General features: G+C 44.3%; 1 protein-coding gene across 2 annotated transcripts in view; it reads right to left on the bottom strand.

The window, feature by feature from the left end:
• Window positions 1-7,448, bottom strand: part of PLPP4 (phospholipid phosphatase 4) — a 187,523-nt gene extending 180,075 nt beyond the window's left edge. For both annotated transcript variants that reach the window (XM_081955958.1, XM_081955959.1), the window contains exon 1: window positions 7,329-7,448. In XM_081955958.1, the coding sequence (XP_081812084.1) occupies window positions 7,329-7,384 (56 nt within the window). In that variant the 5' untranslated portion in view covers window positions 7,385-7,448. The remainder of the gene's footprint in view (window positions 1-7,328) is intronic.
• Window positions 7,449-13,780: the final 6,332 nt, after the last annotated feature.

Raw genomic sequence — 13,780 nt, 5'->3', positions numbered from 1 at the left:
CAATATGAGCTTTTTAAAGTAGTAAATAAGATGGGACGCTATCACTTTATCAGTATTGTATTTTTCTTTCTGCACAGCCTTGGAAATAAATGTGTTGGGACTCGCAATCCCTAGAACAAGATGGAGTTATTAGGAATGTTTCAATTAGTCCATGAGAATGCAAAGTTCCACCTTTTTGTTCCAAATCAATGAAGGACTAAGGCACGGGTGTCGAACTGTATTGTGTCATGTGATGTATCGTGACATACTGTTCTGCCCCATGATTCTAATAAATATGCAGACACAGGCTTGGCTGTCTGCCATGACTAATTACAGAGATAAAACCACCCCTTGGCTAGGAGCCTAGAATGCTATCTTCAAGAAACCAAGATTAAACTTACTTAATGCTTTCTCAAAGGCTAGTAAAATGGACTGTTGTTTCCTGCAAAGATTCCCCTCCCGTCGCTCCACATATAAACTCTTTGGGAGGGGCCACAACCTTAGCCAGCTGTCCCTACTTCCTTCTATGACTTCTTCTCCACAGCACTTCCTTTCTCCTCTCAGCTCTACGCACATGCACATCAGGGACAACCTCCCTCTGTTCCTCTTCACTGCTTCCTGACTCAGATGCCACCTGGTGGCCAAAAGGCCTCTCTAGTTCCTGCTCTTACTCTTACACCCTCATCCTTAAGAGCAGTCCCACAATGGTCTGAGCTGTCAGAGTCCACCAACAGCTCAGCCAGCCACTGCTGGGCCACAACACGTATCATAACGTTTTTGCCTTTGCGGAGCCGGGGTGGATATGGCCTGCACATGATGGATCCAGCCCATGGGCACCATATGTCATGATACATCACATGACACAATAGAGTTGACACCCCTGGATTAAGGGAAAGCTATTAAAACTCTGTTTCTTTATTATGGCAAAATAGTAGAGATATATGGAGTTTTAATTTAAATTGTCTATAACATTTAATATAATTGAACAAGCAACTACAAGATAGAAAAATGTCATGTTTTATGTGCAATATCTCCCAATTACTATATCTGACTTTTTTTCCATTGGGAAAAATTTCCTGTCTTCTAATCAACAGAACTCCCATGTCATGGAATTTGTCCCTGCCCATAAGATCAAGTGTACTACAAATTCCCAGCCAAATGCTGGAGGGAAGCTTCGGTGGGCAATAATAATAATGGATGATTTAAGTTGATTTAATAAAAGCCAGATTTTTATCTACAAGGTTCAGTGTCAGCTGTCCCAAACTTGGTCAGTTAGAAAAGAAAGACTTCTCAATGCCAGGATTAGCAAAAGTATATTTTACTAAAGAGAAGTGGTTACAAAGCCAGATTTAAACTTTCACATCCAACTTTTCCCTTTCCCTTTGATTATCTCTACTATCCAATTACATTCAAACAAATTGTTTTGGTAACAGTCCCTGGCTTGGTGGGCTGGACAGTGTTGCATTCCATGGCGTGACCTTGAATCGGCTGGCGGCTCTCATGGGACAGCACAATGGGTAGGCACATTCCCCTTATGCTATCTCCCTCTTTATCCCATCCTGCAGCTTCCTCCCGCCTGTTGCATATGGCAGATTGGCATCTTGTGAAGCATGGCTGGCGCAGCAGCATGGCAGTCCTGACACACAAGTTTACTAAAAAGCAAATATATCTGTTTGCAGGTAACCTTCCCAAAGCCTGTTTTTTCCCAAGCAGATACAAAACTTGCAGTCTCACTTTCATTGACTGAACTGCATCTCCCAGATGCTTCTCCAATTTGCAGCCAACCATATAAGAGCAATATAACCTACCAACTACAAGGCTCATTGAAGAATTAACTTACAGCCATCCAAAGCCAATCAACAAGTATCTTCAGTTAGACAATTAAGATACATAGCTATCAATGCAGATCCAAAAGCCATAGAATAACTTTCTATTAAGGATAACTTTCTATTAAGCTTTCCTACTGCATAGCAGACCAATTTATTTTATATTGAGATTTATATCAAAAATAAACACCATCTTCCCTTCCAGCTTAAGAAATACTGTGGGGCAAGCAACTATGGCTATGGCTCATTACACCCATGTTACACCTTGGCTTTGTGAAATGCACTGGTTCTAGTAGGCTTCCCAGGATAATTCAAAGTGATGATGTTTACCTAAAAAGCCCTTCATAGCACGGGGTCAGGTTATGTGAGAGATCAACCCTCTCCAACTGTCTCTACTCAACCCACCACATCTGGCAGAAAGGGCACATCCAACAATGTCAATTGGTAGGACCAGAAAGCATGGTTTTTCGGTTTCAATCTTTTGTCTCCTAGAATAATATTCCTCCAAAGATTAGATTATACCAATCTTGCTGGCCATTTGTAAAGCATAGGTCTGTCTTTTCTTTCAAACATCAGAGTCAAGCCCATGACTTGAATGTATTTGGTTTTGACTGGTTTATTCTTAGTATGCCATTATATTTAATTTTTACGTGTTTTCTTTGCAGTACCCTAAATTGCATTAAGTTTTTATTGCATTAGCCATTCAGAATTTGTTATATGGGATGGACGGCTCTATAAATCCATTTAGTAAGTAAATAAATAAATGTTTTCTATTCTCTATTATGTGAACTGAAAACTCAGAAATATATCTGGAACAGCACCTAGTTTCTGGCCACCAATCAGGTGCATGCCACCAGATCCACACATAAAGAGTTCAATTAATTACTTAGGCTCATGCCTATTTCACAGAAATCTTCCTAGACTGGCAATTTGCACCTGAGTCAGACAAAGTTCAACAATATTCAAGGGGAGAAAGGGCACATTTTGCATTTTTGTGCCTACGTAAGGATTCCAGACTAATTCCCCACTTGACTCCTCCTCCTGGTTCAGCCAGTCTTTCTCCGACAACCCCCCCCCCATAAAGTAATTTTGGTGGTCTATCTGAATAACATGTTCAGTGGCATAAACCTGGTGAATGCGCAACCTTATTGATTCTCCTAAACTCCTCAGCATATGAGATATGAACCTGAAGTATCCTATCTTGAGTGAATGAAGACTTCTTTTGCTATGTTCATGAGTCTGTGGGATTCCAACTTGCTCCCTTTGCTGTTGGTGGGTTCATTTCTCTTTCCATTGTACCAATTTTATAGACTTCTTTTTAAAAGGGAGAATTTTAGATTGCTTTTTGGCAGCTTTAAGCAAAACTTAATTTTTACCCATTAGCGCAAATGATTAGATTCAGAATTAAGTGTGAAACTTACTTTTGGATCATTCTGTATTTCTCATGTACGAAAACGCCTTGATCTTAAGAGATCATCTCTGTTGCAAGGGGTGCCATTTTTCAAATCCAGCTGCTTCATCAACTATGACTGCCCTAACTACCATGAAGCATTTCGCCACCGTCTGCATCCAGAAACTGCAGTTACTGAAATATGTAGAGGCTGAATCATTGGCAAATGCTAAGCATTAAGTCACTGGTGTAAAGTCAATATTTAGACATTCTATGCCTCTCTATTTGAACTATACTGGTGGCTGGTTTCTTTTTGGTTAAATTCAAGGTACTACTGTAAACAATTATTGTAAAACTATATTTTTGCATGGGATATGGCTATCCGAAAGGCCTCACTGTTCCGCATATTGCTTCCCACATTCCAGGCATCATTTGAAGTGTTACTTCTGATTCCCTGGGCACATGAAACCAAGCATGTAGCAGCAAGTTGTAGTACTTTTAGAGGCTTCATTCATCTTGTGGAAAGTTCTGTCAAAATATATTTTGTCAGGAACTGAGAGCTGATTGCAGGCAGATTGCCTAAACGGAGTACGGTGACTTTTCCGTGGGAAAATCATGTAGATCTTTTCCATTAGTGAACTCCTCAATATCCAGGGCCAATAACTATCTGCAAAATAAATATGGCAAACAAATAGACCACACTGGACTGACATCATAACCACAGCAGCAATGTAAGTTCTAATGAATAAAGGCTTATATTAACAAGAGCAGTCTGGGAAAATGAACATCCAAAGTACATATTCGGCGAATGTTTTTGCTTTATTTTCGTCATTTAATCTAAAATAAAGTTGTGTGAAATGTTCTCTGCAGTGGGTACTTTGATGGGGCATTTCTCATACAGCCAGGTTAAGACATAATCCTGGATGCACTGACTGGTGATTCTCTAGTTTGAGACTCACACAACATATAGTGCAGCCTGAGACAACAATAAAATAACATGAGTTACAAATAGCATATATAGAAATCAACCCAATTGAAAATCTTTCAAAGCTAGAGCTGGGACTGTGTCTTCCACTCATCTGGGGATTAAAAGATAGCTCAGTGGATAAACAAAGACCACAAAAAACATTCCAGTTCTGTCTTCCAACAGCTTACTGCTATTTTATGTGATTTGTTCCCTTAAGTGGCCATCTTATCTTCATAATGTTAGAAGGGCAGTGAATTCTTGTCAGACTTCTGCAATTCTATTCATGTTGGTGTTATTTTCAAGGCATTAAGAGATTTTTTTTTTTGATCAATTTTCAAGGAACGTAAAATCCTACCAAAGGAAAGCTAATGACCTTTATCCTCTCTCATCTCAGGTCTGATTCAGCTACAAAATAGCATCAGCTTCAACATGTGTTCAAGGAAAGAAATTTTATCCATGAAAAGAATAGAAATAACAAATAGGCACTGGGAAAGTATAAATGCTTAGTACAAAAGTTAACATGAGCTAATCTTGTCCAAAATGTTACTAAGAAATATGTGAAGTTATTATCGGCACTTTTAGGAAACAAAGGCTGAGATTAAGACACTAATAAATATTAGGGTGAAGAATCACTTGGAATTATTGGAGTAAGATCATGCAAAATACATCCATAAACCCAATGACATTTCTTTTAAGTACTTTTAAGATAACCATCTATTGTGGGCTGTACAAAGATAATCATGTAATTTTAATTTTCTTTTATGAATACATGTCCTTCCAGCCTCACACTGCAGATCTCAGCTGAAAGAAAAATCCCAAATATGATCACACTTTCTGCATTGCATATCCATGTCAGGTATGTTCTCCATAGGGAATAACTACTAAACCTTGGTCTACAATAGTCTGCACCCAAACTAAAACCCTCCCCATCTATGGAAGTACTAGACCCCAACATTTCTACAAGCATGGCTATTGGTTTCCAAGTCTCTGGAAAGTGTGAATGGCTGACCTAGAAAAAGACTGTTTGTCCCATACAGAAAAAAAAAAGTGGGGGGAAGGGAAAAAGAGGAGAGAGACATCTTAAAATATTTAGCCATATCATTTTTAACTCCAAGCATATGACTTTTTTCTTCTGTGGGTGAAATGAAGACTGTCCATTCATCAAAAAAGTAACCAGCTGTGTTATGTTATGCAACATATTCAGGAAGAAAGAGAAAGCAAGCATCACTAGACCTTCCATTTTACAGGCTTGAATTGTTGAGGGGAAAAGAGGGGAGGGATGAGGAAGGGAAAAAATAGAAAAAGAGGAAATGGGAAAAGGAAAGGAAATGGGGAAAAGCCTCAGCAACAGTTTCCCACTATTTTGAAGAAACAGAATGCATGCATTTATAGAAGCCAAACACCAGGAAGAAATTACCTCCCATAAATACAAGTTCTTTTACAGTTATACAAACATAATTCTTAACATGAAGACTTGCAGCCAATTAAAAAGCAGCAGCGGTACAGGGAGACTGTATGCAGCAGAAGGACAATGTTCCCCCCCCTCTCCCCTTTCATCACCCCCAGCCATTTTTCCCCTCCTCCCCTTTGTCAGTTTCCAGAAAAAGGCAGGAGAAACCATTCAAGGGAATCATGGCACAGCCAAGGAGAGAAAGAAGCCGATATGCCAAGTCCCCCTGCAGTATCACTTCCACTCCTAAATTCAGATTTCCTTGAGGTCATTCTGTGAATCAGCCTTCCTACTTCCTCACTTTCCCTTCTCCCCACTTGTGAACTTTGAAAGAGTCGGGACTCCCAGAAGCAATCCCAGATGTATGTAGCTCCTCTTCTGAAGTGCAGGGAAAGTCCATACACACTGAGCTTGACAGTGCAACGCATGGCATTCTGCAGTAACCTCCCAGAATCTGTGACAAGAGGAGAAGGCATCGAAACCCTGAAGGAGACACAGAGCTGAGGGACGCATCAGGCTTAGACAGCAGATGCTGAGGAATGGCAGTGTGCCAGGTGGCCAACTGCTTCGCTTTATCCATTAAGAGAAGGCAGTGGAAAGCTCTGTCCATAGACCAGTGTTAAAATAAGTTCACTACCTGGAAGGGAGGGGAAATTGGAAGCATTTCAACATCCTATGTATTATAACATAGGAACCCTATGTTTCACCCCAGGCAATCAAATGCTTGGGCTTGCCTTGGGTACAGCAAGGGCAAGGATGCCACTCACAGGGGACAACACCAACTCTGCAACCCCAGGCATGAGGTTTGTTTTGGAAAGACATGCAGAATGGTTTTTCTGGACTGCATTTAACCAGGAAAACGAAAACGTTTCTAGATGTTACAGAATGCTGTTAGGACGCTGGATTTTGTAGTCAGTGCATCCTGAGATTACTAGTTTGGGGGAAGAAAAAACTTAAGACACAATATTGCACAGGAAAACCACCGTTGCTTGTATAGGCATTACCAGGAAAGCTTGATGTTTTAAAAAGAAAATACATGAAGGGCATTTCCAGGGATTCTTTCTGCAAAATCTTCCACATTTTTCCAGATGTAAAAAAAAAACCTGCATTACCCTCTGCTGAGTCGCTGCTATCCAAACTTTGGCAACCTGCGCCCAGTTGCAATCCTAAACCTTTTAGATGCTCCTTCAGACAGCTTTAGGTCGGAGAAAAAGCTCACCAGCACTAAGCGGCATTCCCTTATGCCAGGGCTCTAGCGATAGCCAAGGCTACATTCTAAACGCCAAGAATTCCTCTGATCATGTGCAGAATGCCCTGAACACGGCCATCACCAATCCGATAGGGAGGAAAGCGGAGGCGAAGGGGTTCAAGAGGATAACTTCTGAGGTTTTGAACGCCTCCCTTTCAAAGCTTCCGCCTCATCTTAAAACACACCTAACATCTAACCCGGTGCACAGGTGGGGTTTCTTCGGGTAACACTCTCCCAAACCCCCCCCCCCCACTCCAGGGCCGCTGCTTTGCTCAATTTTGTTCCTGGCTCCAACTCGCCCTCTTCTCCAGCTTTGCAAGCCAAATCGGGGGGGGGGGGGGGGTCCTGCAACTGATCCAGAAAGCGCGCGCACAGGTGGGCCGTGGGCACCTCGAGCTTGGCGGCCAACAGGAAAAGAAAAAAAATAAAAAGGAGAAAGACAGAGCAAAGTTGCTTCCAACACTTACAAGAAGACGCCGAAGAGCAGGACTCGAATCCCGATCTCGATAGCTAGATCCCGCATGGTTTAATAATCCAAGACGAGCGGGCAGGATCAGGCGGGGTGGTTGGGGGGGGGAGGCTGGAGCGGGGCGGCGGGCGGTAGCTTCACAGCTTCCCCGGGAATCCCACGTACCCTGGCAGAGCCAGGGGGGCGATGGGAAGAAGAAGCGGCGCCGCCGCCTGGCCCCGGAGCCGCTCTTCTGGAGAGCCGCCTTCCCCCCTCCCGCCCGAGTGCCGCCGCGCTGCGCCCAGAGCCAGCGCCTCCGCCTCCATTCATTCCCAAGGCCGGCAAGAGCCGGGATGATTCAGGCCATCGCCTGCGCTCCTCCGAACTGCGGACAGGACAGAGAGGCGCCGAGAGAAGCGCCCAATTGCGCTCGGCGGAGCGGAGCCGATCTCTTCGCCGCGCCACTCTGGGCGCCTGTTCGGTCGGTTGGTGGGATGACGGGCGGGCCGACCTACCGGGGCTTCCCTGCTCGGGTGGCCAGAGGACGGAGAGCGCAGGCGGAGGCTCCCGTGGTTTTCTAGCGCAGGCTGGGCTGAGGGGATCCTGGGGGATTTCCATGCCCCTCCCCGTCTGAGAGACTATCTGTTGCCTCTGCTGTACTTAAAAACTCTTTTAACTCCGGCACGTTTCGCTCCTACGACGGCTGTCCCTGCTGGTTTTCTTCCACATCACCTTTCTTTTTCTTTTCTTTTCTTTTTTTTAAAGCCAGAATCAATTTTCAGAGACAACAACCGGGTCTGGCAGGAGTTTTTCTCTTGGTTGTGATTGGGATGTTGTTGTTGTGTTTTTTTAATCTCTGAAAGCTACAATAGCAACGCTAAACCTGCTTACCTGGACACCTCACCCGGTTATATTTCGGGGGGGGGGGGAATACCTATCTATTGAGATAAAAACAAAGGCGTTGCTTCCTTCCAGTCTGTGGCAAGGCGGCTTGTTTCCATAACAGCCCATTCAAAGGCAAAGAGAACAGACAGAGCAGTTTTTCCTTATTAATTGCTAAGAATGGAATGGAGTGGAATAGCATAGCATAGCATTGAATAGAATGGAACGAAACGGAACAGAATAGAATAGAATAGAATAGAATAGAATAGAATTCTTTATTGGCCAAGTCTGATTGGACACACAAGGAATTTGTCTTTGGTGTACATAAAAGAAAAGATACATTTGTCACGAATCATAAAGTACAACGCTTAATGGTAGTCAATAGGGTACAAATAAGCAATCAGATCAGAGGTGGGTTGCTCCTGGTTCGGCCCAGATCGGACGAACGGATAGTAGCGGCGTTGGGGGGGCTCCGTTCAACCATTTGGACGCTTCTATGCATGCACAGAAGTATCGCACATGTGTGCAAGCATAGACAGGAGCACACCCAGACCAGTAGTAAAAAAAATTTGGCAACTCACCACTGAATCAAATCATACTAGGAAACAGTCAATATAAATCGTAAGGATACAGCAACAAAGTTACAGTCATACAGTCATAGGTGGGAGGAGATGGGTGATAGGAACGAAGTGGGAACGGGGTGAAAATGTGATAACTTCTAAGCAGGGGTGGGTTGCTGCTGGCGTTGCTACTGGTTCGCTTCATGCAAGCATGTGCAATTGACCATAAATTGTTCTGTGCATACGCGGAACATGAAAAAATTACTAAAAAATATAGAGGAACCAGTTTGGGGGCCTAGCCAGCCTGGGTTGTTGCCAGTTCTGCAACCCAGGCCAAAATACCACTATTGATTCAGCTGAACCAGGCCAAACTGGTAGCACCCAACTTCTGCCTCTAAGACAGTGATGGTGAACCTATGGCACGCATGCCACAAGTGGCACGCGGAGCCATTTGTCAGGGCACGCGAGGCGCTGCCCTGTCAGCTGGCCAGCGTGCTGGCCAGCTGTGTTCACCTTTTTAAAAGCTATTTTTCGCCTTCCCCAGGCTCTAGAGGCTTTATAGGAGACTGGGGAGGGCGAAAATAGCCTCCCCTGCCCCCCCCCGGAGGCTTCAGGGACCGTCCGGAGGCTTCCCTGATGCCTTCGGAGCGCTTAAAACCACCCTCTGAGCAAACCGGAAGTGACTTCTGGGTTGCTCGGAGGGTCATTTTAAGCGTTCCGAAGGCTTCAGGGAAGCCTCCGGACGGTCCCTGAAGCCTCCGGAGGGCCTCAGGGGGGGGGCAGGGAGGCTCTTTTCGCCCTCCCCAGGCTCCTATAAAGCCTCTGGAGCCTGGGGAGGGTGAAAAAAGCATGTAAAAATGGGGGGGCGCGTTGTGCGCGCATGCGCACTGGGGAATTGCGCGTTGGATTATAGGTGCGGCACGCCCGCACATGACCCCCCGCGCTCCCCCCACTTGTGGCACGCGAGCCAAAAAAGGTTCGCCATCGCTGCTCTAAGACTTCCCTTAGTGTTTTCCCAACACACTTTAGTAACCTTATGCCTGACCCGTATAAAAATATTGGGTTTTTTTAAAAAAGGGGGGAGTGCTATATTTTTTAAAAACACACAACTGTATGTAATATTTAATATTCATATTATATTTAATATCCTGTTTCCACAACAATATTTTAATACCATTTTGATCACCCCAAACCATCCCTGAGATTTCAAGTGATGTGCAGCATTTTCTACATGGGATTCATCTGAGCTTAGGGCTGCATCCCATTTATTAAAACATAATTTCAGCATTGGGTTAAATATATTACTTAGGTTAGACATGGGTGGTGGGGGTGGCTGCTTTTGTTGGTTTGTCTTGTTGACAAAAGATGAGAAAAAAGAGAAACATTCTCTTTCCAAAACAGGCCTAACCAAACCCCCTGCCGCAGGGAGGTGGAACCGATTAGATGGTTCCGCCCCAGGTGCCGATGGACCCTGAAAGGTTCCTGATGGAGCTTGGGACTTTTCCTGAATTCCTTGCTCTCAGCTCGACCGAGGCCCTAGTGGAAGCCTGGGATAGGACGGCCACTGGGGCCTTGGACCGCATTGTGCCTTTACGCCCTCTAACTCGGTGCCAATCCCGGGTAGCTCCTTGGTTTACCGAGGAGCTCCGGGAGATGAAGCGCTGGAGAAGACGCCTAGAGAGTGGTTGGAGGGCCAGCCAGTCCGAATCTGACCGAACACTAGTAAGAACTCATATTAAGTCCTACTTAGTGGCGATAAAAGCAGCAAAACTGGAACATTTTTCCACTCTTATCGTGTCCGCAGATAACTGCCCAGCCACCCTGTTTAGGGTGACTCGTTCCTTACTTAATCAAGGAACTGGGGAAGACCCCTTGCAGGGCAGGGCTGAGGAATTAGTCCAGTATCTGCAGGACAAAATCGCTCAGATTCAGACAGGCTTGGACTCTGACTGGGTGGATTCGGGCGAGTTAACGGAAATTAATCTTGTGGAGACTATCTGGGATGAGTTTGATCCTGTGACTCCTGAGGGTGTGGACAGGATTATGAGAAGACTTAGTGCTGCCACTTGTGTGCTGAACCCGTGTCCCTCCTGGTTAGTTTCGGCTTCCCGGGAGTAAACACGAGGCTGGTTCCAACACATCATTGAGAGATGGGATCTTTCCCACCACCTTGAAGGAGGCAGTTGTGAGGTCCCTCCTTAAGAAACCTTCCCTGGACCCAGCTTCTTTAGCCAATTATCGTCTGGTCTCCAACCTCCGCTTTGTAGCAAAGGTTGTTGAGAGTGTGGTAGTACGTCAACTTCCTCAGTACCTGGATGAAGCTGCCTACTTGGATCCGTTTCAGTCGGTTTTCAGACCCGGGTACAGCACGGAGACGGCATTGGTCGCGTTGGTTGATAATTTCTGGCGGGTCCGGGACAGGGGTTGCTCCTCTGTCCTGGTCTTATTAGACCTCTCAGTGGCTTTCAATACCATCGATCATGGTATCCTATTGCAACGACTTGGGGGGTTCAGAGTGGGGAGCACTATTCTGTGGTGGTTCTCTTCCTACCTCTCGGATTGATTGCAGTTTGCGTTGACTGGAGGGCAGAGATCGACCCCGAGGTGCCTCACTTGTGGGGTGCCTCAGGGGTCGGTTCTCTCACCCCTCCTGTTCAACATATATATGAAACCACTGGGCGAGATCATCCGTGGTTTCGGGGTACGGTATCATCAATAGGCTGATACCCAACTTTTCATCTCTACCCCAAACCACCCCAATGATGCCCTTCATGTGATGTTCCAGTGCCTGGAGGCTGTGTGTATCTGGGTGGGGACGAACAGGCTCAAGCTTAATCCCTCCAAGACTGAGTGGCTGTGGTTCCCGCCATCCTGATTTGTGCATCACATACCATCTTTGATGATAGGGGGAGAAATTTTAGGCCCCTCAGAGAGGGCCTGCAATCTGGGAGTCCTCCTGGATATGCCGCTTAGTTTAGAAGAACATCTTACGGCCATGACCAGGGGGACCTTCTACCAGGTCTGCCTGGTATGCCAGTTGTGCGCCTTCCTGGATCGGGATGCCCTGTGCACAGTCACTAACGCCCTCGTCCTTTCTCGCCTGGACTACTGTAATGCTCTCTACATGGGGCTGCCCTTGAAGAGCACCTGGAGACTCCAGCTGGTCCAGAATGCAGCCGCACGGGTTGTCATGGGGGTACCTAGGTGCTCCCATGTTATACCCCTTTTAGGTGGCCTGCACTGGTTGCCAGTTGTTTTCCGGGTGCGATTCAAGGTGTTAATTGTGATCTTTAAAGTGCTCCATGGCTTACGTCCAGAGTACTTGTGAGACCACCTACTGCCACCGGTAGCCTCCCACCGTCCAGTACGATCCCACAAAATTGGTTCCGTCAGGTTGCCGTCGGCCAGGCAGTGTCGGCTGGCAACCCCCAGGGGGAAAGCCTTCTCTGTGGGAGCACCTTCCCTTTGGAATGAGGTGCCCCCGGAGCTTCACATAATCCCCAACCTCTGGTCCTTCCGCCGCGGCCCTAAAAAATTGGCCTTTTCAGCAAGCCGGCCTGGCCTGAATAGAATAAATTAAATTATTAATTTTAAATTGTTAATTTTAATTTAATCCCAAATTTGATTTAAATTGTCAATTGAAGGTTATTGGATTTCCTATTTAATCTTTTTTAACTTTTGTCATATGTGTTTTTATGTTGTACGCTGTCCTGAATCCTTTGGGAGAAGGGTGGCATATAAATCCAATAAAACCAAACCAAACATACTGGCTGAATTGCCTTAGTATTGATAGAGCATTTTATCACGGCTAAACCCCTTCATATTTTGTTTAGTTAAAGCTTGATATGCTACTCATGATTTAACAGTCAAGGAAATTGTAATTTAAGAAAGCAATCTTAAATATCACATTGTTTAAAATGGAAGGATTGCTTAGTCTCATTTTCACTAACGGCTTTGATGGTCAAGCTCTGTGCAACAGTTTGCCTTGGCCTCTGTTGAATATATATTGGATTCATCTGTAAAAGACATAAAGCTCCTTCCAGATTTCATCTGTTATATTGCTTGTCCAAGCAGAAACCTGAGGGATTTCTCTATGCCACATTGTGACATATAGCACTGCATGAATTAATCACATAAATATAAAAATCAGACAAAAGGGACCTCAAGCTGGTGACTTTGGGTCTTTATCCATCAGACATTTAGTATTAATTGTCAAAATGGAAAATGAAGACTGAGTCTGAAGGAGGCATACATAAGTCTAACAAATACTTGTAATAAATAAGGTGTTATTGAATCGGGAACAAAAACCTGTCCTTCATTTCATTCAAGAAATGGATTTTATGCAAATATCAATCTTGTTATTATAAGATTAATATATATATTATATTATCTGTACCAAAACCAGTCCAGTACAAAAATAACTCAACCAAGCAAAATCCAAAAATTAACATGAACAGTTTAACAGCTTAATTCATGTTATCCTTCTGTTATCAAAGTTGGATATGGCATATTTTTATGACTAATTTTTATCAATTAACACACATATAACATTATGCTAAGGTAACTTTTTGAAGGGTTACACACACGCAGTCATGACTGACAAGATGGAAATGCAAATTAAGGAAAGATAATTCATAAAAAGCCACCTATTGAATCAGTATGCTATTAATTGGTCTAGTACTTGTGCCATAGAGTGGCCAAACAAATGCATTCTAGAAGCTTACATATATAGCCAGGAAAATGCCAGTCTTTTTTCACTGTCACTTCCTAGCAGCTGATACATAAAGTGTGTTGCCTCTGATTCCCTGCAAACTCTGTTTATTCAACTCTAGAATTAATTTTTTTTTTAATTATCTTGCTTCGACTGGGAATAAGGATCTTTAGTAATTTAAAGGTCCATGGGCTTTTGAGCAGGATAAATCTATGAGACAATGAAGAGAAACTCACATGGAATCAAAAAATATCGCTGATAACCTAACAGAAGCATTCTGGTTCAGGTCTAATTTTATCCTGTATTTATGACATGGAA

The sequence above is a fragment of the Natrix helvetica genome (genome assembly GCF_964273705.1).
Source record: "Natrix helvetica genome assembly, chromosome: 5".
In the NCBI taxonomy this organism is placed as follows: Eukaryota; Metazoa; Chordata; class Lepidosauria; order Squamata; family Natricidae; genus Natrix; species Natrix helvetica.
Note: the sequence above shows the minus strand (reverse complement) of the source record. Positions and strands in the feature narration are given on the sequence as shown.